General features: G+C 43.4%; 2 protein-coding genes across 2 annotated transcripts; one reads left to right on the forward strand and one right to left on the reverse strand.

Moving 5' to 3' along the window:
• The first annotated feature begins 538 nt into the window (after positions 1 to 538).
• Positions 539 to 20,535, forward strand: E2F5 (E2F transcription factor 5). Its single transcript, XM_090040259.1, has 9 exons — positions 539 to 1,662; positions 10,964 to 11,073; positions 11,711 to 11,872; positions 14,605 to 14,648; positions 15,401 to 15,465; positions 16,947 to 17,214; positions 18,124 to 18,324; positions 18,749 to 18,793; positions 19,805 to 20,535. The coding sequence occupies exons 1-9, from the start codon at positions 1,489 to 1,491 to the stop codon at positions 19,912 to 19,914; spliced, it is 1,179 nt and encodes a 392-aa protein (XP_089896385.1). The 5' UTR covers positions 539 to 1,488; the 3' UTR covers positions 19,915 to 20,535.
• On the reverse strand, positions 20,494 to 27,478 carry RBIS (ribosomal biogenesis factor). The gene is made up of 3 exons (XM_090040260.1): positions 27,222 to 27,478; positions 21,398 to 21,514; positions 20,494 to 20,661 (listed from the first exon to the last, which is right to left on the reverse strand). Exons 1-3 carry the CDS (start codon positions 27,327 to 27,329, stop codon positions 20,593 to 20,595), a joined length of 294 nt encoding a protein of 97 aa, XP_089896386.1. The 5' UTR covers positions 27,330 to 27,478; the 3' UTR covers positions 20,494 to 20,592.
• Between the last annotated feature and the right edge of the window lie 2 nt (positions 27,479 to 27,480).

The following is a 27,480-nucleotide window of genomic DNA, read 5'->3' on the forward strand; positions in this document are numbered from 1 at the left end:
TAAAACAGGCAGGGCTGAATTTTAATAGATTAAGCTGTGTGCGTGCATGCGTGGTATATCCCTCCTGTTTCTTTTTTGCTTGGTTATGCAAGCATACAGGAAAGAATGTGAAAAAGCTGTTAATCTTATCACAAGCACACTGACTCTTCAAGTCCAGAACATGTTTCCTTTCACTTCCAGCAAATTCTTGGTTAAATGGCTGATGGCTTAGCTGGTGGTTCTATGGACTTAGTAACTGGGGAACTAAGTAAGCAAGGAACTTTTCCCAGTAAAGCCAGGGAATGGAACTGAACCACCTTATTACTGTGTTTGGTTTTTTGCTAATAATCAGTTTCCATTCTTTGATTTCATAGCCTCCACCCTCACAACTCATTTGTAAGACTAAGTGCAATAATCACCAAAGTGTAAAAATAGCCAGAACACCTGAAAAGGGTCAAAACTTTCTTTCCTAGAGTCTCAGGCTTAGAAGAGATGGAGCAGTTAAGTTACAACCTAGTGACAAACCATGTTTGTATTTTAATTTTTACTTCAGTATTTTAATATTTTAGGTTTTAATCTTGAATATTAATAGTTGATAGCAGTTATCATCTATATTCAAGTTTGAGTGTTTTAGTACAAGTCTCTGGATGCTTTTGGATCTGGAAGACGTGTTCTGTAACCGACTGAAAAGTGTGTACCCTCTGAGTCAGTCCAGGCCCGCAGCTCCAGCCTGCCCCTGCCCCGCACGCCCAGGACCGGCAGAAAGGTGGCTGTTTGAAGTGCGATCTCCCGCGCCAGAGCCCGGTCCCAGCGCCCTGCCGCTGCCCGGGTTTGTCCCCGCCGCCTTTGACTTCATCCCGGGAAGCGGGTCCGGGGAAAGGGGAGCCGAGCTCCGCTCCGGGCCAGTTACAGGTGATGGCGCCGGCAGCCTCCCCCTCCGTGACGGTGAGGCACCGCGGGCGGGAGCGCAGGACTCTCCGCACCGGGAGAAGAGCGGGCCCGAGCCGCTCACTTCTGAGCCCTGCCCTGGGCGTCTGCTCCCTCCTGCCGGCGTGGGGCCCGGCTCAGGACGGCTCGTGCCGTGTAAACAGCGGGGAGAGCCCGGGGTCTCCGCTCTGACAGCGCGGCCGGGTCGCGGAAAGGAGGCAGCGCGCGTCCGTGCCTCGTGGACTCACGTGTGCCCACCGCACAAGTGGGAGGTGTAGACGCACACGGGCGAGCACGTGCATCCACGTGCGCGAGTGTGCGCTCCTATCGACCGCGTGTGCGGGCGCGCGGCCAGGCCGGGCCCCGGGGGTGGCTCTGCCCAAGCGAGGGCCCGCCACCCCTCCCCTCACCCGCGCCCCCAACAAAAAGTTGGTCTCCGGGCAACGGCGCTGCGTCACTTCCTGCCAGGCCAGGCAGGCCTCCCCGGGCCGGGCGCGTTCCGCTCGGCTGTTGTGGCCGCGGCGGCCCGGGGACACGTGGTGCCGCCGCCGGGAACCGCGCTCCGCTGCGCTGCGGGCCAGCATGGCCGCCCTGGCCCCGGCGCCCGCCACCGGCAGCGGCAGCGGCAATGGCAGTGGCAGCGGCAGCGGCGCGGGGGGCGGCAGCAGCCGGCACGAGAAGAGCCTGGGGCTGCTCACGGCCAAGTTCGTGGCGCTGCTGCAGGAGGCCAAGGACGGCGTGCTGGACCTCAAAGCGGTGCGGGGCGGGCGCGGGGGTGCTCACCGGCGGGGTGCGGAGGCGGGAACGGTCCTGGAGAAGCCCCTGAGCTCCCCCGCGAGGCGCCGGCACGAGGGAGCAGGGGGCCGGGCTGGCGGGTGCTGCCCCCGGGCCCGGCTGCTAGGAAGGAAGGAAGGAAGGGGGTGGACGGGGCATGGGCAGTCTCTGCCTTGGGCTCTTCCCGCGTGGGTGGCAGCCTTTATTGGGGCCCAGCTTGCCTGTTTCCGCGTGCAAGGGACCAGTGCTGCAAAACATCATTTTAAAGGGTTTCTCTTTCCCGTAGTTTGAATCCTCCTTCAGGGAGACTTCAGTTCAGAGCCATGCTCTGTGACTCGGTGTCGCCTTTTAGGGCTGGGATGTGGAGGATTGAAAGGCCTGTGGTGTTTTATTTCTTTCTTTCTTTTTAATTTCCATGGGAGAACATCCCCCCTCCCCCATCCCCACCCCTTCACTGGAGGTGCAGTCAGCTTGTTCTAGAAGCACCTGCGATTGCTGCAGTGAACTTTCAGAAACACTTTTTTCCCTATTTGGTTTGTTCCCACCATGCTTTCAGCAATGCTGTGTATCATGCTGCCTGATTGGAATTTTTTTTTTAAGTCATTTTCAAGTTCGCAGGGCCTGTCTCACTTACTCAGGCTATGATATGTGAGCATCCTAAAACGCAGTGGTTTTGAAATGCAGTGGAGAAGAGGAATAGTCTTGGTTTTCAGTTGGATCTGTGCAGCCAGACTGGCGCATATGAGTATTAAAAGACTTCTTTGAAGTCCATGATGCGAATTTCCCACTAAGATGCATGCTGCATTACCGGCCAGGAGAGCTTTTAAACTGTCAGCAGTGTTCAGTGTTTGGAGTGGATTGACACAGGCCACTTGCAGAGGAGAGTGTGCAGAGACCAAATCCTAGCCTTGCTGCAGGTCAATAGCTGTGGGTGCCACCTGGAATCTGAGATCTTCTCTGAGTTCTCACAAATCCACATACTTACTTAGATTTTCCTGAAATCTGGTGTCTCTTATAGTGATGCAGTATAGTTAATGTTCTAAATTTGGGGTTAATTGAGCAGGAAGTTCCCAAAATATTCCATGCCTTCCATGCAAACTCACAGCTTTTTTGTTTTTGCACAATGTGGGAATCAAATGACCCCATCCCTTTGGGGAAGCTCCCATTCTGGGAAGAAGCATGTGTAGGAAGGAGGAAGGGTACAGGTCCCATTTTGGGTGGGATGTAAGCCCCTCTTCCTGCCCCCTGTGCATGTACAGGAATCTAGCTGGCCCTGCTTTTTTAGAGTGGCCTGAGCTTTTCCACTACTCTCCAGGTAAGGCAGGACTTTGTTTAAGTATGCCCCACCCCTGCATAGAGTGAGAGAGCTGTCTGAGACAGGGAGACACTGAACTGTCACTTGTCATTAACTCTATAGACTACTTCACCTTCTACCTAACTGCTGATGATACCTTAGCAAGAAGGTATCCCACTAAGCACCCAATCTATGCAACATAATGTTGACTCTCAAACTGCACATGCACCTTCCCTTGGATCACACATGTAGACTCAGACCAAGGGGCACATGCCTATTTTATCCTATCACAGTCACAACTCTGCCAAGATGTTCAAACTAGTTCTTCATTTGGTATAGCTACATGTAACACAGTGCATATAGACCATTCCTATTGGCAATTGCAAGTGTTAGCGAAGCAGAAGTAACACTGCAGGGGCTGGTGCCTTGTCTCCTCACCACTGTCTCTGCGTTAATGAAATTTTTCGTCACTGAAATATAACTTCAACAGTTACCAAAGAATCACCTCGTATGTCAGGCATTCTGAACATGAGTTTCATGCTGAATATTTGTTTTCCAGGCAAGAGCCTTCTTATGGGAAAGTCAGGTAATATATGCCATGAATACAGATTTATTCAAAATGCAAGAACTGATAATTTTTCTATAGCAACTTTTCCACTGAAGGCATTTTATTTTGCAATTCCAAATATGAAACATTTGGAGAACTGGGACAGCTATAGTAAATTGGTATTTTCTCTTAAAGTCAGAGAGAGGGGTTTTTTTAAACCACTTTGGTACATCTCGTAGAGTGACCAGTTTTTAAAAAAAAGATCTTGTGTCCATACTACAAAAAGGAGGAGACTTAATGAAAAGTCTTGGGAAAACTTTTCAAAAGTGACTAGGGAACTTAAGAATGTAAATCTTGCTTAAAGCTGATGAGACTTAGGATCCCAAGTCACTTTAGCATTTTTGACAGCTTTATCTCAAGTTATCAGACCCTATATCATGACATTTTATTAAAGGGATTATATTCTTTTATTGTTCAGACTTATGCTATTTTTTTTGCTATTTTTTTTAATTCCCTTGCCCATCCTATGTGTTTTGAATGAGAGAAACCGAGTGAGTTAGGGTTAGCTAGCTATTCTCACAAATGTATTGAGAGGTGATTTGGACCTTCTGGAGTTGTAGGAGCTCTCCCATTCCCTCCCAGCAATAAATAAGTCCTGTTCCACCAACTTGCCCATTAGTCTTGCATATTCTTTACTGTCTACCCTGTCTAATATCAGTTCTGTGCCTCCCAGTGTGCCTCAGTCTCTCTAGGCTTAGGGGAAGGCATCACTGTCATGGTGTCTGTTTAACCCCCGTCTTAGCTGACCATTGAAGATGATAAGGAAGGGCAGAAGAATTTTCCCCATTGTTCACATGAGGAAAAGAGGTGGGGGTGGGAGCAGAGCCAGCTGATACAACATGGTCCAACAGGAGGTATTGCTGGGAGAGAGTTCTGCCCATTTGCAGGTGTCTGATTTACTGCTTTGATCCAGGAGGCAGCAAGTCTGTCAGGAAGCCAATCTGAGGCTTACCTCCAAGGAAGCTAAACATTCCTGCTTTAGAAGGCTAAAGCATCTTGCATCATTGTGCAGCTGGCTATAGTCCCTACCAAATACCATCACTCATAAGGATTTACAAGAGTTAGAAATGTTTTATGTGTGTATGAGAGAGGTGGCTTAGTCTGATGGTGTGTGACTGAAGCAATGAAGCTCCTGGAAGCTCGACTCAGCTTGATGCCCCATGATGCAAGGCCAGGTTATGGACCAGAGGCTCCTACAAGGGCTGGAGGAAGCAGAGTGGGGGGGAAAGTGGGGAGAGAGTAAGAGAGTGCACCTGTAGATTTATATAGGTAAGGTTGCAAACACCATCCAGTAAGGCTGACTGATATTTTCTATGGTAAGATCCTATACCTTTTCACATCTGAAATTTTCAGTGCCCAGTGCTGAGTATCTGCCTAAGGATGACTTCTTTTGGTAGAAATTTTAAGAAATCAGCCACTTCCAAGGACAAAGCTAGAGGAAAACACTACATTCCCTTGCACCCGTTGAAAAAAATGGCTTCCATTTTCTTTGAAATACTTTTGTGTCGTCGTGCAGTGGAGCAAGATCTTCAAAGTTGGGTGATGGAAAGGACTGCTATTAGAATGAAAATCTTACCAGATTTGGCTGTGTTGGCAGCTTAACTCCTTAGGAGGAAAGTCTGAAGACCCTGTCTATACTGGACATGCTCCACTCTTGAGTTGAGACAGGAGTTCAGAAAGAAAAAGTGCCTTAGCCATGACATCATCTTAAGTGTTTTTAATGCTACCCTTACTACTGCTACAGAGTTTCTTGCTAATTGGGTTGTGTCATGTCTACTGGAAGACTTGTCATCCTTTGTATTGAGGGACTGCTGACAATGATGTTGATTGCGTCTCTCTTGACTGTTTAGCTTGAGATCTTGGAATGAGATTTGCAGAAATGCTGAGCCCTCAAAGCTGCAACTGGTAGCTGTACTTCGAGGATATAAAGTGCATTATGCAAAATTAGATCCAGGACATGAACCTGGGCACAAAAAATCGTGCGTATTTTCTACCTTAGTTCTCTGTGCTTTAGTTTCTCATCTGTAAAATAGGAATATTTAATACCACCTTGCCCATGAGTGTTATAAAAATGTATTCATGTTTGTGAAGTGCTGGGACAGCTACAGTGATGAACACCACAGAATGGCTCACAAAAAATTAATCTGCCCTCAAAGCAGTTTTTTCACTGCTGTCTTCAAAGCAATGGGTAATGCATAGCAAATAAGTCACTGGTGCTATACACTGAATAAGGAGAAAGAAAATTATTGGACAGCTTCTCATTAAGTGAGCACTGTCCATCCCATGAGCTGAATGAGGCAGGAGTCCTATATGTCACTGTAATTCAGGACTACCATAGTATATGTGCACAGGAGTAGATCTAAGATTATGCAAGCTACATAGGTTTCAAGTACAGTATAACCTCATAAATCTGGCATGCTCAGGACGGAGCACCTGCTACAAATTAGAAAATTCCAGATTTTTTAAACCGTGAGGCAGCTGGTTCTGGAGTGGGGAAAGAGAGGGGCGAAGGGGGTGGCAGCTGGTCCTGGAGCAGTGGCTGCATGCAGGGTGGTGGTGCGGGGTGGTGGATGACAGCTGTAGCCACTATGTGCAAGCTCCCCCCTCTGCTGCTCCGAGATCAGTTGCCAGTACTCCCTGATGTGCCATATTTTTGGAAATTCCAGATTTTTGATATCTGGATTTATGAAGTTACACTTTATTTATCTTTGCAACCTTAATGATCTTTTACTATAGTTCTTTGTAAGTAATGTGCGTGTGTGCACAATAAATCTATGATAATACCATGGTAGCGTCAGGTGCATACTTGATATTGCGTATGGATATGAAGAGAGCTTATTGCCTGCAAGGGGACCAAAGGATGCTGTTCTTAAATGTATTAAATGTATGTTATTCTTACATTAGAATTGAGCAAGACAAAAAGGTTGGTTTGATTTGATTTGTTTTGTTTTGGAGTAGTGATTCTCAACTTCATTAGTCTTAATGCACCCCTCAGAAAATGCCAGCTCTTAATTTTCACTTGTTTGTTGACAAAACCAAAATAGAGCAATTCTTTTGTTGCCAAGATCTCCAAAAACACAACAGGTCAGAATGTTTTTACCACTATAGACCGCCATTTGAAATCTCTGGGTTATCTTGTAAATTGTGTTTTGAGCACCAAACAGTGCCAACATTGTGTGGCACCCTGCAGCACCCTTGAAAGGATCTCATCTGAGTTGAAAATCACTAGTGTAGTGTAGTAACTAGGGCTGTGCGAAGCTTCAGTCCCTGATTCCATTCAGCAGAGATTCAAACCAATTCAGTAGTTGAATCTCCGAATCTGAATCGAATTGGGAGACCCTTTAATCTTTCCAAATCGATTCAGAACCCTCCAAATTGATTCAGAGATTTGGTTGTAGACACAGCTTTACTTTTTTTTTCTACATACCTCGAGGTACTAGGCAGCTCGTCAGCGCTGCGATGGTGGGGCAGATGGAGTGTCGCACAGGACCACAGGGGAGTCCCGAAAGCACTCAGCAGCAGACCTGGAAGTGGACCAGAAGCACTTCCAGTCTATTCCCGGGTCCACCAGGGAGTGTGCTGGCGGGGGGGGGGCCCTGCCGGCTAGGCGACTGGTGCCTCCTGGGACTGGGAGGGCACCCACGGTCCACCCCATGGTGGATTGGACATACTTCTGAGCTCACCACTGAGCATGCGGGCCCGCCCCCCACCACGCTTCATTGGGACACTCCATTCCAATGGAGCGTCAGAGCATTCCTAAGCCACGTCTGGTACCTTGAGGTATGTAAAAAAACATTTAAAGCTGTGTCTATGGCTGAATCGCTGATTCTCCAAATCAGCATCAAATCTTCAGAATCAGATTTGGCCAAATCGAATCGGGGACAGTGATCCGAATCAATGAATCAAATCGTTGTCCCTGATTCAGGCCGAACCTAAGTCAAATATGGCCTGTCACACGCCCCTAGTAGTAAACCCTCTTTGCTGTCAGTAACATTGTTTGATAGGTATGGCTTTGTAAAGTGGAAGTAACATTCCTTTACATGTAATTCAAGGCTGTGATAATTGCCCCACATTTCTCCACTATTTTAAAAGCCACTTATTATATTTTCTACTTGTTCTTCATTAATAAAACAACCATCAGTAAAAATAAAATGCCTTACAACTTATTTTCTGCTAGGAGGATTTCGTTGCTTTGGCAGATCAATGAATTGGATACGTCTTGGAAAAAGTGTACGACATTTGTTGTACAGTATGTTTTATTACCTATTCTGGTATTCGACTGTTTTAACGTGGAGTTATGTAAACTGTTTTTTTTGAACAAATGGATATAGTAGACTTTGATTACAATGTACAAATGTGTTTTATGACTAGAAACACAAAGTGTTACCATCACATTATTCCTCTATAAAATAATTCCTTTACATCACTGTAGAGTTTATTTTTCCCAGGCCCTGTTTTTTAAATGCAGACATCTATTTTTATTAATTAAAATGGTTTCTTACCTTCTGTATCATTATGTAATAGTTTAAAGTCTCAGTACTTTAAACACTTCTTCACACCTGTTCCACATGACTTCTTATAGGTGACTTAAAAATGTGGGAATTGGAAGTATACAATTGCTTACACTACAATGATAGTAATTTATCTCTGGTAGTTTATCTGCATGGTAACTGATTATTCTTCTGATGAATAATTTAATGCATTGTTTCTTTTTAATTCATTTTATAAAGTTCCTCATTTTTATAAAAAGAAATCTGTATGTTGGTCTATATCGTGGTTGGTAGTTCTGTCTTCTAGAGAAACAGTGGGACATTAATCAAGTAGTGGATATTTTTGGTTGTTAAGTGTATTGCAGAAATGAGGTATGGTTCTGAAACTGAAGTGCTGCTTACTAGGGCTGTGCGAAGCTTCAGTAAGTGATTCGCTTTGAAGGAGATTCAGCCCAATTTGGGGACCAAATGCGATTCGAATTGGGAGATCAATTAAAAGCTCTGAATAGATTCGGAGTATCTGAATCGATTTGGAAAAGATTCAGCCATAGACTAACCAGGCAGCTGACACAGCTGCCTCCAGCTGGTAAATCTGTTGGGAGGAGGGAGGAAAGGAGCAGGGGGAGGGAGGGGATTGGGGCTGGGACTGCGACAAGCTGCCCAGCCGGGGTGGGAGACGTGCTGCTTGGGTGAGAGGGGTAGGAGGGCGCAGGATGCGGACGTGGCAGCCCCCTTCCACCTGGAGCAAGCGTGCCTGCATCGTGCCCCCCAGTGCACCAGCTGGGCAGAGTCCCTGCTCTCAGCGCTGCCGCACCGGCAGACCGGCCCCAATCCCTCCCTCCCCCAACCCCAACAGTTACCAGCCGGAGGCAGCTGTGCCAACTGCCTGTTTAATGTATGGCCAAATCTTTCAGATCTGATTCAGCCAAATCAAATTGGGACAGCGATTTGAATCTCCAAATTGAATCACTGTCCTCTGAATCGGCCAATTCCAAATCTGAAGCAAATACTTGCCACTTCACACAGACCTACTGTTTACCTGTCTTTGCTGGTCTTCCAGACTAAAGTTAAGCCTCCTAAGCCTTCTCAAAAAGAGGTAAACCTGGAGTCCTAACTGATGTTCCTTTTTTCTGTTCAAATGTCCAAAACTGATCAGTTGCTAAGCATATAATGGTTCCCCATTTTTTTCTCTACAAAGTACTGTATTTACCCAAATCCAAGAGTGACTCTGAATTTAAGATGACCCTCCCCCACCCCAATAATTAGATTCTGTGAATAGAAAATGTATAAATTAGTTATCATTTTCTATGTACATTGGAGGGTTGTCTTAAATTCATCCCCTGGACCATGATGTGGGAGGGGCAAGTAGGAGAGGGGTAGATGGTCTGGGAGGTGGGGCGCTCCCAGCCCCCGCCTGGCCGGGTAGCAGTGTTAGTGCTAGCAGTTCTGGCCCAGCCCAGGCTTTGAGGTCTGGCCAGAGCTGCTGCCACCCCTGTAACAGATGTTGCTGGGCTGGGGCTGGAGGAAGCATGTGCTTTGTGCCCTGGGTTGAAGCCATGAAAGAATTGAGGGTAAGCAGCTGTGGGAGGCGGGAGGAAGGAGGCACGTAGGTGCCACATGCCCCTCTGGTGCCCTGTACTTGAATCCAAGATGAGGGGCTTTCATCCCCTCCATGTTGAATGGGGTGGGGAGGGAGAGAACCTTGTCCTGGTTTCAAGTATATAAGTAAGCCCCTGTGCTGTTTGAATCATGGCTTTCTATGATTTTTGGATATCTTCAGTGTAGAATATGCAATATGAGAGCAAAGCCAGAGGCACAGCAGAGCAGGTCTGTGCCTGGAGCAACTATCAATGCCCAGAGCTGCAGTGCAGTCAGCCTCCACTGCAGAGGCAGCTGCTTTTGTGCACCACCCCATGCCAAAGGCAGCACTAAGGCTACTGCCTAAGGCCCCTCCCCACTCCCTCACTTATGCTACTGGCAAAACCAGTTTCAAAAGTGTATTACTCTTGAAGTGCAAGGGTCAACATATAGTGAAGACATTAATATCTCAGTTGCTATGTTGTGTTTTTGGTTTCCATGTTCATAATAAAACACAAGAATTAGCCTGTTCTGCTACTCTGTTTTTTCCCCATTAGGCCTTGTCCACATTGCAGTGACAAGCATGATAGCATCTCATGTAAACTTATCCTAACTGGCATCAATATAGTAATGAAGCTGTGTGGTAATGCAAGCTTTACAGCAGGTAATTTTGGACGGTGAAAGATTGTGTCACTAGTTCATTGCTATCAGCACTTGGGCTATCTTGAATATGTCAACACTTGCATTCACAGTTCTTACTATAGAGCAGATGTAGCCTTAAGATGATTCAAGTAAATGTCAGCTCCGCTGGTAGAGGTCTGAAATGTATTAACAAAAAGTAGCTTCTCTATATATCATACAGCCCTGATTAGTGAGACCTTTCATTGTTCCATATGCTCATGCTCTGCACTAAATTCGATTTAATCCAACCTCGGAGGAGGGAGAGCTGCTTTGAGCTTCCTCTCTCTAGAGTTTTGGTCACTCCTCCTTCACTCTTGCCATTCCCTGCCTTCTAAAAATTGGCCCCTATGTTACAATATATGGGGGATTCTTCAAGCATGCTTTAGGGAACCCTGCATACCATTCTTGTGTGTGGTTTGGTTGACCTGAAGCAGGGACTCTGCTCTTCATAATGACAGTGATGCAAAATAGGTCATTTGGGATCTGTCCGTGTCAGGGGTCTTCCCTTCGGAATTGTGACTAGCTTCTGCAGTACCCAGGAGGCTAGCTCAGCCTCTGGGAAGAAACCTAATGATCCTAGACTCTTGCCCTCAGCACACAAGTCACTGGCATCTATTTCCTTTCTTTTAACAGGCTGCTGATACTCTTGCTGTCAGACAAAAAAGAAGAATCTATGACATCACCAATGTTTTGGAAGGGATTGATTTGATTGAGAAAAAGTCAAAAAACAGCATTCAGTGGAAGTAAGATGTGAACTGTGTATGTTTTCATGGGCTCAAGAAATAAAAAAGTTGTTCTCTTTCCATGAACAATTAAAGCATTGGCAATTTAAAATATATGTTAAGATTAGGATGTGACACATGAAATGTCAGTAGTCCCATTACTAGGTATAATCTTTGTTTTCAAATAGTTCTAGGGAGACTAAAGTACTTTGTGCATGTTGGCAGGGGGGAGCATGGCAAAGCTCATATTACTGCTTTTCATACCTTTGTGTCTGGACAGTGTTCACTTTTGGGGGACTGTCAGTCTGGTATTTCTCATGTTCACTAACATTTGTATAATCGATCATAACCCTTTGTATAACTAGGTCCCAGAGTAGATTCTTGAACTGAAAAATGAATCTGGGGCATAGGATTAAAATATTGTTCTGTGGTAGATCTAAAGTGAGAGAAGAGCCAAAGGCTCTACCTTTTTATTAAAAACAACATGAAGTAAAACCAAACATAATCCATTCTCTCCTCCCCAGATTCCCCCCGTAACAGTCAGCTTGGGGAAAATTGGAGTGGGTACAGAAAGCACTGCCAACCCTGAAGAAGAAAATAGATAAAGAAGTATTATGTTGTTGCATATAATATTAATATAATATTATACCTTTTTAAGAGGTGTAGGTGCTGGCTGCAATACAAAAGAAGTCATAGACAGGCTGAGGTATCTGGAAGCTGAAATTGAAGATCTGGAACTAAAAGAAAAAGAGCTGGATCAGCAAAAACTGTGGCTGCAGCAAAGCATCAAAAATGTAATGGATGACTCTACAAACAACCAATATCCTTTGGACACTTATTGGATGTGCCTTCAAAATAAAATTAAAATAACTGGATGGTAAAGCATGATGTTCATGGGAAGCAAGAAAAAGAAAATTGAACTAGGTGACTCATTGGGGTTTTAACAGTTCTAAAAGAAATTGAATCACTTGTGCATTTTCAGTTAAAGTGGAATTTCAGTTTTCTTTACAGTACTTGTGGAAGTAACTCACTTTTCACTTTTTAAAGTGAGAGTTATGAGTTGATAGCAAGATCCAGTAGGGTGTTGGATACATGGAAAAGTCTAAAGTGAAAGCAAGCATGCTTGTGAAATTTTAAAACTGAATTAGACAAAGTACTGGAAAATATACTTTGGGGAACAGAAATTGTATTTAACTGGTAGCAAGATTTTGGGTATTACAATAGACCTTTTTAAGTTTTAACTTAGACTGCGTGTGTTTTTTGGGAAGGGTGGGAGGTTTCAATGGATGATTAATTCACCAAGCAATGCTGCTTGTGGTAACCCAAAACTATTCATGAATTTAAGTTGAATTTAAGCAAATAGTTTTAGCTAAATTAAAATCTAGAAAGCTCAAAAATTAGTATTGCCGTTTCTAAACTGAGCCACATAATTTTGGTGGCTAGATCCACATAGTCCTTGAGATGCCATACAGAAAAACTGAGAGACCCCAGAGGTTGTGATACTCTATTGGGGTGTAAGAGACCTGGGTTCAGATCCTTTTTCCACTTAATTCAAAGTGAGGATTTTAACCCTGGTTCTTCACCTTTTAGACTAGGGGCAGAAGTTATACATATACTGGTTTAAGTAATCAGAAACTGGTTTAAACTTCTAACAGAATAGAATTTCAGTGCATACCAACCAGTTTCAAAGTGGCTGAAACTGGTTTAAGATAAACTTGGTTGAATGTAGTATCAGACTCAACTGATTTTAGGTTAAACCACTTATGAAACTTCTGTCCCAGACCCCTTTCTGGTTCAACTTAAATCACAGCCCGCTAGCATTTTGCAGCCCTGGGCTGGGTTGGGCTGTCTGCTCCAGAGAGCAGGGCTGGCCCCACCCCTCCACTCCCTAGCGGGAGGTCTGGGCCCGAGGGAGTTAAACTTCTCTTCCCCTGAGTACAGAGCTGCCCTGCCCTACTAAACTTACTGCTCGCTGCAACTGTGGACTGTAAATCCCAGAGGCACCTGGAAGCAGTAAGAGGAAATAATGAGCAATCCTGCAGATTCCTGCTGCTATGATTGTGGACTGCAAATTTCAGAAACCTTGGAGGCAGCAGGAAGAGGAAGTGAATACACAGCCCATGCTGGCTACATGCCAGAGAGCTGTGCTCTAGCACCCTCCCAGCTTCTGGCTTGAGCCACTCCAGGTACATGGCTATATTTCCTGAATCAAAGGTGAATGTCTATTCATTTGCTTATTGGATCAATCTTTGCAATTTAGACTAACCTGCAAAGACTGAATCAATTCAACCCCAGGCTTTTTGACTCTCTGTACTTGGGCTTAATGAAAGGACCTAACCATTAGGCCATAGGACTGGCATTACCAGCACTACCACAAGTTCTAGATGGCATTGAAATTCCCTTCTGAATACAGTCCTTTGCTTTTATTTTTAAAAGGCCTTAAAATGATACAAAATTTATAAGCCATTGTTGTATTATGCCAGATATTTTGGAAAAATTCAGTTTTGGCTTGACCTAAAGATGAAAATATTAATAATTTGTACTTCCCTGCCACAGAGCAATTTTGTAATGAAGAAAATGTAGCCTTTGGAATTAACTGAAATTCATTGTATTCATACATGTAAGTTAAGCTTTTTAGCAGTATCGTAGGATTTTTTTTTTTTTTTTTGCGTTTTATTTCTGTTGTTTACAGGACAAGTTACTTAATTTTTTGAAAAGGTAAGATTTCTGAGATTCACTGGAACTGTATTTTCCTTGTATGTAAACAGCCAATAATTAGTTTTGCTTGTTGTGTTTTTGCCTATAGTATGTAACTGTGTTTAGTATTCTTACCAATTTTGTTTCACATATTCTATAACTAGGGACTTTGGAGGTGGGAAATGCCATCTTTCCTATAAGCAGTTATGAAGTCCTTATCACTATGCTATGATTGCTCAAGAGGAACTGCTCAATAAAATCAAATACGTTTATCATGTCAGGGTTGCTTAACTTCCCAGATGATTAACCTGATGAACTTTAGCTGACCTGAAACCAGTTTGGTCAATACTAGTAACAGTGGGAAAGGCCATCATTCAGAAGTATGGCTTTTTTTTTTTCCCAATCTATGTATTTTTAAAACCAATAGCTGAGTCCAGCTGTGCGAAGTACATTGGAGTCAGTTTGCTAAGAACTGAGACTGCATCCCAAGTCAACAGTGAAGGAATAGCATGCATATGTGTGCGTGCATATATATATATATTTTTTTTTTTCCCTATAAAAATGTCAATATTTGATGTATTAAATCTCTCAAAAATATTCCTTCCCCAAATGCCCCTCTCCTTCAGATATATTCAACAATACAGACTGGCTAGTTAAAGTTAGCAGAGCTATATCAAATGCAGTTCATCTCTCTGACCTAGCTGCTCAAAAAAAGATTTTAGTGTATATTGGCCCAAATAGCATAAAGCAGAAATACTATATACCCTTTGCAAACTGCCACAGATACCAACTGCACAGTACTTAAGGAAAAATTCAGTTTGTTTGCCTTTTGAAAGTTTCCTTGACAGCAGTTACGTTTTCATACGTCACTCATGAAGACATCTGTAATTGCTTCAATGGTAAGTTGCTATTGGGCAGAAATCCTTAAAAGTGTTTTTAACCGGTCAGGAACTCCATATTTGCAGTCTTAAAAATAATGCCTTTAATAGTACTTCATTTCAGAACTGAACAAGAGGCTTATTGTATCCAATTTTGTCAGGGTTGTAAAGGGAAGTCAGTTAATGCTCAGATACTTGGGGCATGCTTCCAGAATTATTGGGGTCATATGTAGGAGTCTACCCAGCTCAAGGCAGCCAGCCAACGTCACAGGAAGATTGTGAGGGCGGCTGCCACTTCCATGGCTTATGCCTCTGATTGGTGGAGAGGGGTGGGGGCTGAACGACAGGCAACCCGCTCAGCCAGTCAGCAGCAAGGAGTGGGGATGGCAGCCATCTTACCTGCTTGCCTCCATGCCAGGCTGCACACCTGGGAGGACTGCTGGCTTCCACTGGAAAGTCACCATTTTATTTTAGTAAGGGTTTTTTGTGTCTTGTTCTTGGTTTTCCCTCTTCTTCCCCCCGCATTTCACAGAGATTGCCCAAGTCCACAATTTCTGCAAAATCCGCACAGTTGCGATATGTGTAGGTCCCTAGTCATATGATCACACAGTGAGATTTTATTTATTTATTCTTTTGTTCTTGTATTTATCTTGAAAGGGTGCAGTATATGAAGTGTCTGTAGAATAGTATCCTATGTGAGTGTATACTACTATGCAGGTATGTGGAAAGTTATACATGTGGTTAATATTTTCTTAAAATTACTACTTAACTAGGAGACACGCTTCTAGCAATTCAAGCACCTTGTGGTACACAGTTAGAAGTTCCTATACCTGAAATGGTATGTATGAACAACCTGTTTATATTTGTCTAAGAGGATGGGGAAATAATACTTGTACCAATCAGGGTTATTTTTTTTTCTTTTCACTCATGAGAGAAACTATTAAGATTCATGTAATTGGATATGGCGTTTTCCCCTTCTCTTACTCACTCCCAAATGCTGCTGCAACCCTCACAACAAAGAGTAATGGCCTTGGTCTCCCTTTTTAAAGTCTGCCAACATTGATCCCTCTGTGGTAAGTTCCTTGCTCTCATACCCCTTCTGGCCCAAAGAACTCAGAAACCCAAAATCAGATTTTTTATAGAGCAAGGAGGTTAAGGAGGCTGCATTAACAATTTTGCAGAGAACATGATGAAACAAAGCTTTGACTGGGTTGGTGGGTAAGCAAGATAAAAGCCAACAAAGCAAATCGCTTCTCTTCTGTCATCTTTGTATCTTCACTTTCTATATTGCAATATTTCCCCCCTCTTTCCAACACTACCTACGTGGATAGGAAAAGTGGCACAAAGACTATTTGCCATTGTGCTTGTAGAAAAGCAGTTCCATTTGACCAGTTTCTCATTTAAACTCAAGTGAGGAATGAGTGATTCACTTCTCATCCAAGTGCAGTAATTAAACTCTAAGTGCATAAAAAATCCCTCACAAGCTGCAGAGCTGATCTAGTGAGACTGCCCTCAGTACGGATGGATGCACACAATTTCAAGTTCTTTCTATAACAGAAATATTTGCCAGTTGCAGCATAAGTTCTGGCTCTTTGGGGGCAGATTGCTTTAGAACGTCATGAGAGTTTCATTAAAACTTGGAGTTCAGTCTTAAGTTGTAAATGATGCCCTTCTTGTTTCTTCTATTTCTTCCTTTTTTTCTCCTCAAAATGCGGGGGGGGGGAGTCATCTAATCCCCTGAAGTGGCACAGCACTCGCTAAACTGCACCAGAAAAAACAGCCCTTGTTAACAGAGAAGCTTAATGTTGACAATTCTGTTAGGAAATTGTCCCTATTAAGACTTAATTGTCCTGTGTTCAGTGAATCAAGGGAAAAGGATTCAGCCATAACAGGATACTTAGTCCCAATTAAAACAATTTTGCAGATGAGTGTAAAAGGAAATTATTTTACATGTAAATAGTCCCCAAAGGTCTTCACTGCTGGTTTGTTATGAGAAACCTACTGTGATTCTGGGATAAGTATGAATTAAATGCCGTGAACCTGCCACAAATTCTGTATTGTGACAGGTTTTGATTGTGTGAATAGCAAGTTTATAATCTGCTTATTGCTCATGTGGGTCATTGTATTTGCTGTCTGATTGCAAGCAGATAATTTTGCATAAAAACTGTCTCTACTGGGTTTAGTGTCTAGAAGATGCAACAATGCAGTGACATTCTTAATAAAAACCCTTTTGCCTGCAGTAACTGCCATAGAAAAAATGAAGATACTTACAATTCTTTGAACTTCTAACTAAAAAATAATCTGTCTTAATAATTAAAGGGACAAAATGGACAAAAGAAATACCAGATCAATCTAAAAAGCAGTTCAGGACCTATCCACGTTTTGCTCATTAATAAAGAATCCAGTTCTTCCAAGCCTGTGGTGTTTCCAGTTCCTCCACCTGATGACCTTGCACAGCCCCCATCTCAACCTGCTCCACCAGTGACTCCCCCAAAACCTACCACAGCTACTCAAGATACATCAAAGCACCATGGTCTTGACCAAGGGCAGCATTTACCACATACATCTGTTGCAGAGACACCACCAGGTAAGTCAAGGGGTGGGGGGTTCCCCTCAAATAAACTTTCTTAGAAAACTGGGTAGGAGGGAAAATGAATCAACAATGTTATGTATCCGCTGTCTTGATGGCAGAGAGGCTTCTACTCTTCAGACTGCTGCTGAGATTTTCCTTTACAATTAGTCTTTTACCAGGAGGATCTCAGAAGTATTCCTGTGAAATGTTCTTAGAACTAGCACACAGCAGGGCCCCACGTTGACTTTTTTTTTTCAAATGGATGTAGCAGTAGCTGAGTAAGATGGAAAGCCTCCAGTGGGGCTGCAATTCTTGAACCTTGTCATAAAACAAATCACAAAAAATTCTTGCTGTCATTCCAAAAGGTGGTTGCCTTCTCCCACAATTTCACAGAAATCATCCACACTCATTTTTAGCATGAAGGCTGAGGTAATAAAATGTTATTTTGGAACAGATCACAGATACCAGAACCAAATCTCTGAAGAGTCTATGGAGATATGTGCATCTTGCGGCGTAGGGGAGATTCATTTAACTTGCCTGCAAATATTGGAAGTGCTGTAATGCAGCAGTTCTCAACCAAAGTGCTGCAAGATCCTTTGCTATAGGATGCCATGTGATATTAGGACTGTGAAATGTACAAACATAATTCACAGGATAAAACCTAGAGATTTCTAATAGCAATCCATAGCATCAAAAATGTTCTGACCTGTTGTGGTCTTTCTGAGTTCTTCATAGCAAAAGAATTGCTCTTTTATTTTTCTATAGTCAAAAAAAACTAGTGACAGCTAAGAGCTGGCATTTTCTGAGGAGTACCTTGGGTCTAAAAAGGGTGAGAACTACTGTTCTAATGGACAAGGTGGAGGCATTATGGGTCATGTTTACACTAATTTTTAAAAAATAATGCATCCTTTCTTGTCTTTCTAGAAAGCAGTTTGCAACAGAGTGATACAGCTCCAGCAAATCCTTACCCTAGCCTTCCAGAGTCTGGCCTGTACACTAGCCTTGTAACAGATGTAACGCAAAATACTGCTAGCTCAAATGACTATCCAGCCTTGCTTCCCTTGGACGTTAATTGTATTCTCAAGCCAAACTCATTTGACATTGCAAAGATGGAAGAGCCCACAGGTAAGTTATCTAGTTTTCTTTTTTGTTTTGCCAATGCTGTACTTCATTTCTCCTAACCAAATAGCAGTGAATTTTCCTAGGAAGAACATGCTTTGGCTTGGAGGGTGTGTAGCTCGTTGTTGCAAGTGTTCAGCAAAAATCCCCTCGCCTAACACTCTACTTTAGCAGTTTGAACTTACTGCCTGTAGAGCCAGGGTAGGGAGAGGTGTTTCTTCAGGGAAAAGAGGCAGCAGTGGCACTGCGGGGAGGAACAGCGACTGGTGGCATGGGTCAGGTTGGAAGCAGGCAATGCTCAGACCTAAGCTCTAATAAAGCATTCCCTCAATCTGAAACATTGCTGAGCACAGCTCTATTTTAGTAATTCAATCTGTTTAATGCACAGAACCTAGATTGACTTTGACAAACATGTGTTTATGTTTAACAGGCACTATTAGCGGTGATATCATTGATGAATTAATGTCTTCAGATGGTAAGCATTTAGGATTCCCATTTTGCTTCAGTGAATAAGGATTAGGTTTTAAGCATGTATCTCATACTTGAGTATTAATGGACTGTTATGTTGGGTGTTTATCTAAATATTATTCCAAACTTCATTAAATATACCTGCTATTTAAAGTGGATGCCAGTACTGTGACCTGTTTCAGTTCTATTTCCTTCCCTTTCCTTCTTGGTTCTAGTCTCCACGCTTCCACCTGTTTCCCTTTTTCCTGCTGGCTGTAACTAAGAGACTATTCAGTGATTTGATTTGAGTGCCACTGTGAGCAAATATGGTGCATTTCCTCACATACACATGAACCTTCCAACTGTTGTCCCTTCCCCCTCCTCAAAAATCAATCCTCCAAAATGTGGTGCATCTCTTAAATGAGGAAGCTGAGTGGAACAGTTTTTTTTTTTTTTCTTTTTCTTCATTCTACCTTCCCAAAACAAAGTCTCTCTCTCTCTTACTTAGGGGCATATGGCACGTGAAAAATATGGTGGGTTTGAACTCATTAGATTTTTGTGTGAGTTTGGGCAAGACTTTAGTCTCTCTCTGCCTCTGTTCCCCCATCTGTTAAGTGGAGATAATAGTATTACTTTTACCTTTTAGTATAAATATATAGGAGAAGGTGAGGTGCACAGATGCTATAACAATAGGGGGGCATAGAAGTACAATAGATCACTAGTATCAACCACAAATGCTGCTTAATAGTTGCTTTGCTGCAGCCGAGGGAACTGAAATCTCCATTATACAGCATTGGCTCCAGTCCAGATAACATTGCTGGCAGATCCATTTGAAATGTAATCAACTGCACCTACCTATCCTGAATTTTTTTCTTTAATCTTATGTTGGTGGAGTTGCATTGGTGTCTTTCATTGCCTGATACTTCCAAATCCCTCTTTAATATCACATCTAGTATCATTGGACTTCAAAACTGACTTTCAGGGAAATTTTTACTATAATAAAGCTTATTAACTATCTAAATGGTTCTTGTTTTTACAGTTTTTCCTCTGTTACGACTCTCTCCCACTCCTGGAGATGACTACAACTTTAACCTGGATGATAATGAAGGAGTCTGTGATCTTTTTGATGTGCAGATACTAAATTATTAGATTTGGTATCAACCAGACTGTCATATCTACCTCTAACTATGTAACATTCTAGACTTCTTCATAACCTAAGTATTTAAAATAATGAATGTATAAATTCTTAGTTCACCGACTTTGGGAGTGTGTTTCCTTCTGCTTCCTCGACTACTTCACAAAACTTTTTACGTTCAAAAACTAGAAGAAAGGGCTTTTTCATTATAATGAAGTTCAGGTAATTTGATTTAAGATCCCAAGTTCCCTTGCTTTTTCTTTTCTTCTGAAAGTGAAAACCATTTTATAACAGGTTTTTTTTGTAATGACCCAGACTTGTTACTTACAGGTAAAAAGCATTGTGTATGAAGCTTTACTGCCAAGAAGTTTTTTGTATTTTTTTTAAAACCTTTTTCAAACAATTTTAAAGCTTTCACTGCCAAACTAAGGTGAAGGACAGTAACACGGTTATGCTAAATTGTTTCAGTGAACCAATTTTGTGAAGTGCCTTCTGTTTTAGCACTTTAAGTTTCTCACAATGACTTCTGACATTCCACTTTCCTAGACGATAGGAAAGGTCTGTTTGTAGTTTGTATTAAAGTGTGCTGATGCTTGTATATTAACAAGATTTTTTTAATAAAACTGTACAAAGAATCTAGTAGTTTTTATCATTTCATTTGGCTTTGAAATTTGTAGCTCTGCCATTGTGCATTACAACTGTGATAGTAAGTCTGTAGCAGCATCCACGTTGGCTGGTTCACTTTCCAGGGGTTTAGAAACCTGAAAAAGTATAAAACATCTTAATTTTACTGCTGAAAGAAAGCTAGAATACTTGTATGTCTAGACAACAGGTTATGAAATGTGTGCTATAATTTATTCACTTTTGAAGAATAAAAGACTTGCTAGCCTAGCTGGACCAGTGGCCAAAACATAATGGACTTAATGAAAAGAGACTTAGTTTTAGAGGAACTCCAGTCTGACACAGGGTTGCACCCCTCTTTAACTATCTATTGCATGCATAGTAAGCTTTCTGCCACTGAGAGCTGTAGTCTTGGCTCTTGGTCCCATCCTCCAAGCCCCCAACTCTGCACCCCATGTTTCAAAATCCTGGGTCTGCACAATCCTAAAATGGTGAAGGTGCATTCTTCCGCATAGAGTACTGTATTATCTGTCGTGTACTAAGAAGACCAATTATTGGAGCCCTATGAAAGCTCTAGACACAAAATACCAAATTTCAAAATGTGTTTTCCTCTCAAGAGGAATCTGAATGGATAGAAGTGGGATTTGCATCTTTTTGAGACTCTGTTAATAGATTTCAATGCTAACATTTAGTTGAAAGGAATAAAGTAATTTACATTTCAGGTTATCACCTGCAGACTTGACAGTATTGCATTGAGTCTCAACCACTCTTTTCAGTGATGAGCTAAAAATATTAAATTATTTCACTCTTTTTAACTGAGGATACTATTAATGTCTTATTGGCAGTGAGCACAAAGAGCACTTTTATAACTCTTACCAGATGTCCCTTTTGAGATTCTGCTGAAATTCCTTTTGATAGTTGCTTGACTTCTTTCTGTACTTCAGTAAATGCTTTGTCTACCATGCTAATTTTTTCATCATTCACAATGTTTATCTTTAGAGAAGAAAAAGAGAAGTTTAATTGAGTTAAGCCACTAACATAATTTTATTAGTCTAATATGAAGCTAGAATGTACTCTGCTTACGTGTGTATATGATAAGTGCATAATTCATAACACAATGCCAATCTCAATTTAACATTAAATAAACATGTGCTATCTGTATAGGAACATTTTAACCATGCTGTCTTCCACAATTGCATAGCAGTTGCCCGTCCCAAAGCTCCCAATATCAGAACTGAACTAGGTCCTTTCAACTTCAAGTCTACTATTAGAAGCATAGGATTCTCTGAGTAACAAGGCAGCCAGAATAAGGTGTCAAGAGCTTTTTGAATACTACATTCCTGTGGTTAGGGCATTATTTACATTGTTTGGGTGAGTTAGCCTTTTATTTTTGTCTCGAAAATATGCATTTAACATAGTCCACTGTACATGATATTTATATAGGAATTAAAAATGGCTATGCATAGCCTAACTTCTGAAGCTGCTTGCTGATTCTTAAAATCCTGCTTTAACTGCTCAACTGAGTAAATGGAATCGACATTTGTGGAAGAGGTGATACCTTTTTTTAGACAAACAAGATATTTGCAAACAAATAGTTTGTTTATTTGCAAGCTTTTGGGCAGACTCGCCTTTCATCAGGCATATGAGAACTTTTACAATCTCTGCTTTCTCCTAGGTAGAAGTGAAAATTCATATTTCACAGGGGAGCTGAAGGTGTGGTAAAGTCTCCTGTTTGGAACAGTTCTTTTTGTCCAGGTCAGGCACAGAGAAAGGTTGAAAGTCTTTTTACCTTGAAGTTGTTTGGTGGCTAGTTTTTAATAGAACACTAATACAAATGGGTCTCTAGCAACAGACTGACAAAATCTGTCTTATATTGCCAAGTTGACTTGAAGAGGAAAAAAGTTTTTTTTCTAGAAATAGGACATGTGTGACAAATTGTTTCAAACTATCACCTTCAGTTGATTTTAGCCAACATGGAGAAACAACTGATACCAGGAAGGGTTCTTAGTTTCTCAGCCAATTTGTTGGTAAATATAATTATGTAAATTGCCATACCTGCTTGAAGTCTTTTAATCTAGATTGTCTTCAGTGTCATACATTGGGCCTTTACCTGTGAACTCTGATTGCTTCATAGGCTGTTAAGTTTTGACAGGGACCTTAAATGAAACTACCTATTTTAACAGACAAGTACAGTATTGCCTTGGGAACACACTCACTTCTTGCATTTCCCATCCCTTACTAAATCTGGACATTCATATTGTAACCACCATTGTAAGTGAATTAAGAATTGCATGGCATTTAGTGATGGGTTGCCTCTATTCAAGAAAATGGATATAAAAACACTTCCATTTACTCACTTTTATTGGATGCCTGCACTGTAAAACAACAGCTGTTGTAGAGATAGTGACTGAGGCTGACAAAATGAAGCAAGGCTGGGAATGGCTTTATGCACACTGCTGGACTGTGACTTAAGAACTGTGTTCTAGACTTTCAGGGCTTACCACTATCTATCTCATGGCTAAGTTTCCAACTGTAAGTGTAAAAGGACACTGTGTTCCCTCAGAAGAATATTACAAGGAAAGAAGCAGTTAATGAATTATGAGATTTTTAGATAAAATGTAGACAGACACCATTAGTATCTAGACAGAAAAATATTCACTTAGAGCAGTGATTCTCAGTGTCTCTCTTCCCCCTTACCTTTATCGCCGGCTCCAGCCCTGAGCAACAAGATCTAGAGCCCCCACTGCTGTTTCTACCTGGCTGGGCTGGGCCAGGGCCACTGCTACTGCTGCCAAAGGTAAGCAGCAGGGGATGGAGGGGGCAGGAAGTGGCACAGGGTGAGAGGGCAATTGGTAGAAAGGCAAGTGGCATGGGAGCAGGCATAGGCATGGGTGGGAGCAAGGGGCAGGGATCTGGCCCCTCACTCCCCCTGCCACTGCTTTCCCTACCACAGCAGTGGGGGGACAATTAAGATGACCCCCCCAATAACTTTCTAGGTATAGAATTAATTATGGGGGCGTTCTTAAATTCAAATCCATCCTGGATTTGGGTAAATATGGTACATGCATGCTTAGGCTTATCCCTGCTTAGCTGCCCTCCACCCCCACAGCCTGACCCATCTGCCAAAGAGGTATGCACAGTAATATACAAAGTTGTTTTTTTTAAAACTAGTTGCCACTCAGCTCAAAACTTAGGGAGGGGTGCCTTAAGTTAAAAAAAAATGTTGAGAACCACTCCACTAGAGTATGTGCTTATATCAAAGTTGTTCAAAAAGTCAATTTTCTTTGTAGTTTGTAAAATAAGTTCCCTATTTTTTTGATCTCCTAAAAAGCAGCTCTGAGTATTTTGGTGTAATATTTAATTGTAAAAAGATTCACTAAAACACTATGTATTAAAAAATACAGTTCTAAATTGGAACGATTAAAGCTTACACTAATGAGCTCCTCTCTTTCCAACCACAAAGGCCTACTTCAAAACAGTTTCTAAGAATACAAACATGTACTATATTAAATGGGATCTGGCTCCTCCTGTAGGTATTTCTGAATAAGACTTTCTTCTGATGCATCACTAGGCATAATCTTTGATTATTAATTTCAGAGGCCAGCATCATGGATGATTTTCACTCTGGGTGCATGAATTTCATACTTGTGGTTATGTTCAACCTGTCCACTGGGTGAACTTACTTCTAGTGACTCTGGTTTCCTTAGAAACATTGTCTTTGTTGCTCTACATTCATTGTTATCTAGCATTTCCCAAGCTGGGTGGATTTAAGCCCCATCACATGCTCTTGAGTCCCCATCCCATCCTCCCCCCCATACTTCAGCTGCTATGACCACCACTATTTCCTGTCATCAGTGGCAATGCCCAGCAAGGAAATTGGCAATGTGGTAAGTGACAGCTGAAGCATGAGGGGGGCAATAGTGACTAAAATATTGGAGCAATACCCATCATGATTTGCAGGTGACCCCAGTAAGGACCTTCTGTTCCCAACACACCCCATGTAGCTCGGGAGTACCATTTTATGTTTACAATGGGAAACTTAATATTTGCCTGGCAGGAATATTGCAAGGATGGAATCAGCTAATGACTTGTAAGATACTTTGATACAGTGTCGATGGACACCATATGGAGCTAGGCAGAAAAAACCTTCACTAAAGCAGTGATTCTTAATGCCTGCCCCCTCCCACCTCTAGTATCTGCTACCCTTCCTCCTCCTTACCTTCAGCTCTAGCTCCAGCCCTGACCAACTAAGCCAATGCTTTTATCTGGCTGGGCTAGGGCCCCTGCCACTGACTGTCCTGGAATCTCTGGAGCCAAAACTGCTGACGAGGGTAAGTTGTGGGGGGGGGAAGCGCAAGGAAGTGGGGGTTGGGACACACTGATTTAGCAACTAGAGTACCTATACTGGAAACAATATAAATTACTAATTTTTTTCTCTGCTCCTATCTTTCCTGTTTAGCAGTCTATAATTCTATAGCAGATCATGCAGTACAGGGAAATGCACACTTTGTGAAGACAGCGTCACTGAGGAGACCTAGCGCACTGCCTTCAATGCAAGATCTGTCTAGCTTTACAATGGGAACTGCTTGAACTGGGCCTCACCACCCAGAGACATCCAGTGCTGCCATAGCTTGGTCTAAGGGCACTTTCTGATCAATGGCAATCAATTTAGGAGAAGCAGCATGAAGTCCTGGCAGGCATATGCCTATCTTCATGTAGGTAAGACTTTGCAGTCCTGCTCTTGTGTGGAAACTTCTTCCTGCTTATGGTAACAAATACTGCAGTTCCTCAGAGCATAGGGCTTCGCCTCCATGGGTAATGTGATTCTTCTCAGGATGGAGGCCAGGCCCAAACCCTTGTGCCTTTCAAATGATAAAATGGGATGAAGAAATGTCACCTTGTGCCCAGAGCAGCAGCTCTTGCCTGAACCAAAATCTGTCTGAACGCTCCTGGTAGTGCAACTCTGAACCTCTTCTCAATATAGTAGTACCTTCACAGCATAGTAGATTCTTGGACTGTTGGGGGCTAGAAGGGTCCAGGTCCCCTGCACTAAGCAGGAAAAGACAACTGGAGTCAAGTGACCCCAGTGAGGTGACTGTCCAGTCTCCTTTTGAAGATGTTCAGGGTAGGTGATTGCACCACCTCTGGAAGGAGTTTGTTTCACAATCTAGACACCCTAACTGTGAAAGAGTTTTCCCTGGAATGGAGCCTGAAGCAGCCTTCCAGGAGTTTGTATCCGTTGCTCTGTGTCTTCCCCAGGGGTTCTTGACATACTCCCCCTATACAGCAGTAAGCCACTACCAAGTTTGACACCAAACTTTGGGGCAAAGCATCCACGCCAGAAGATAGGCGGGTGATCCAGGCTGACCTGGACAAGCTCAGCAAATGGGCAGACGAGAACCTCATGGTGTTTAACACCGAAAAATGCAAGGTTCTCCACCTTGGGAGGAAAAACCTGCAGCACCCTTATAGGCTCGGCAGTGTTACGTTGGTTAGCACTACAGAAGAAAAAGACTTGGGGGTCATCATTGACCACAAGATGAACATGAGCCTCCAATGCGATGCTGCGGCTAGTAAAGCGACCAAAATGCTGGCGTGCATCCATAGATGCTTCTCGAGCAAATCCCGGGACGTCATTCTCCCCTTGTACTCGGCCTTAGTGAGGCCGCAGCTGGAGTACTGCGTCCAGTTTTGGGCTCCACAATTCAAAAAGGATGTGGAGAAGCTTGAGAGAGTCCAGAGGAGAGCCACGCACATGATCAGAGGTCAGGAAAACAGATCTTACGATGACAGGCTGAGAGCCATGGGGCTCTTTAGCCTGGAAAAGCGCAGGCTCAGGGGTGATCTGATGGCCACCTATAAGTTTATTGGGGTGACCACCAGCATCTGGGGGAACGTCTGTTCACCAGAGCGCCCCAAGGGATGACGAGGTCGAACGGTCACAAACTCCTGCAAGACCGTTTCAGGCTGGACATAAGGAAGAATTTCTTTACTGTCCGAGCCCCCAAGGTCTGGAACAGTCTGCCATCGGAGGTGGTTCAAGCACCTACATTGAACACCTTCAAGAGTAAATTGGATGCTTATCTTGCTGGGATCCTATGACCCCCGCTGACTTCCTGCCCTTTGGGCAGGGGGCTGGACTCGATGATCTCCGGAGGTCCCTTCCAGCCCTAATATCTATGAAAGTCCCCTCTCAGCCTTCTCTTCTGTAGGGTGAAGAGGCCCAAATCCCTCCGCCTCTCCTCCTATGGCTTGTCTTGCAAGTGCCTGATCATACAGGTGGCTCTTTGGACCCTCTCTAGTTTTTCCACGTCCTTGTTGAAGAGCAGCAGCTCCCAGAACCAGACGCAGTCCTGCAGGTGTGTTCCCACTAGTTCAGAGATCAGAGCGATCCCACATAAGGGGCGGGGGGCATCTTTTAACTTCTCATGCCCGTGAGAGCCCTTGTGTGGTGAAGTGGCAAGCGCCAGGGCTGGATGAATACCTTCCCAGCTGAAACATCTTAGCATGGATCAGTTCTGCCCTGGCCCCGTACTGGCAGCACCTCCGGCTGTCCTTGATTTGCTCCTGGGTGGGGACCGGCAGCACTTCCCAGGCAGGTCCCCTGCACCCTTGGTTTCCCTTTACCCAAAGAAATGTCGCGGAGGCCCCTTCCCCCCGTCTTGGGCTGCGCCTGTGCCTCGCCCCGCCCCGCACTCACCTTCTTCAGACCCATGGTGACACGCTTGGCCTTGGCCTTGCGGAGTTTGCTGCTGGCCACCTGGAACACGCTCTGCAGCCGCGGCACCTTCGCCCTGCTCTTGCCCATCGCCTAGCGGGGAGATCGCTGCGTCCCGCCGGGCCCTGACCCTAGCGAGCGCCGGAACTGCTCTGGAGGCCGCAGCGGGGAAAGGAGGCCTCACCCGGCGCACGTGCCGCTGGGCGAACGCTGCGTCACAGTAGCGCGGCCGGGAATCCCC

Source organism: Crocodylus siamensis, chromosome 3 (assembly GCF_052110815.1).
Source record: "Crocodylus siamensis isolate JL-2025a chromosome 3, ASM5211081v1, whole genome shotgun sequence".
In the NCBI taxonomy this organism is placed as follows: Eukaryota; Metazoa; Chordata; order Crocodylia; family Crocodylidae; genus Crocodylus; species Crocodylus siamensis.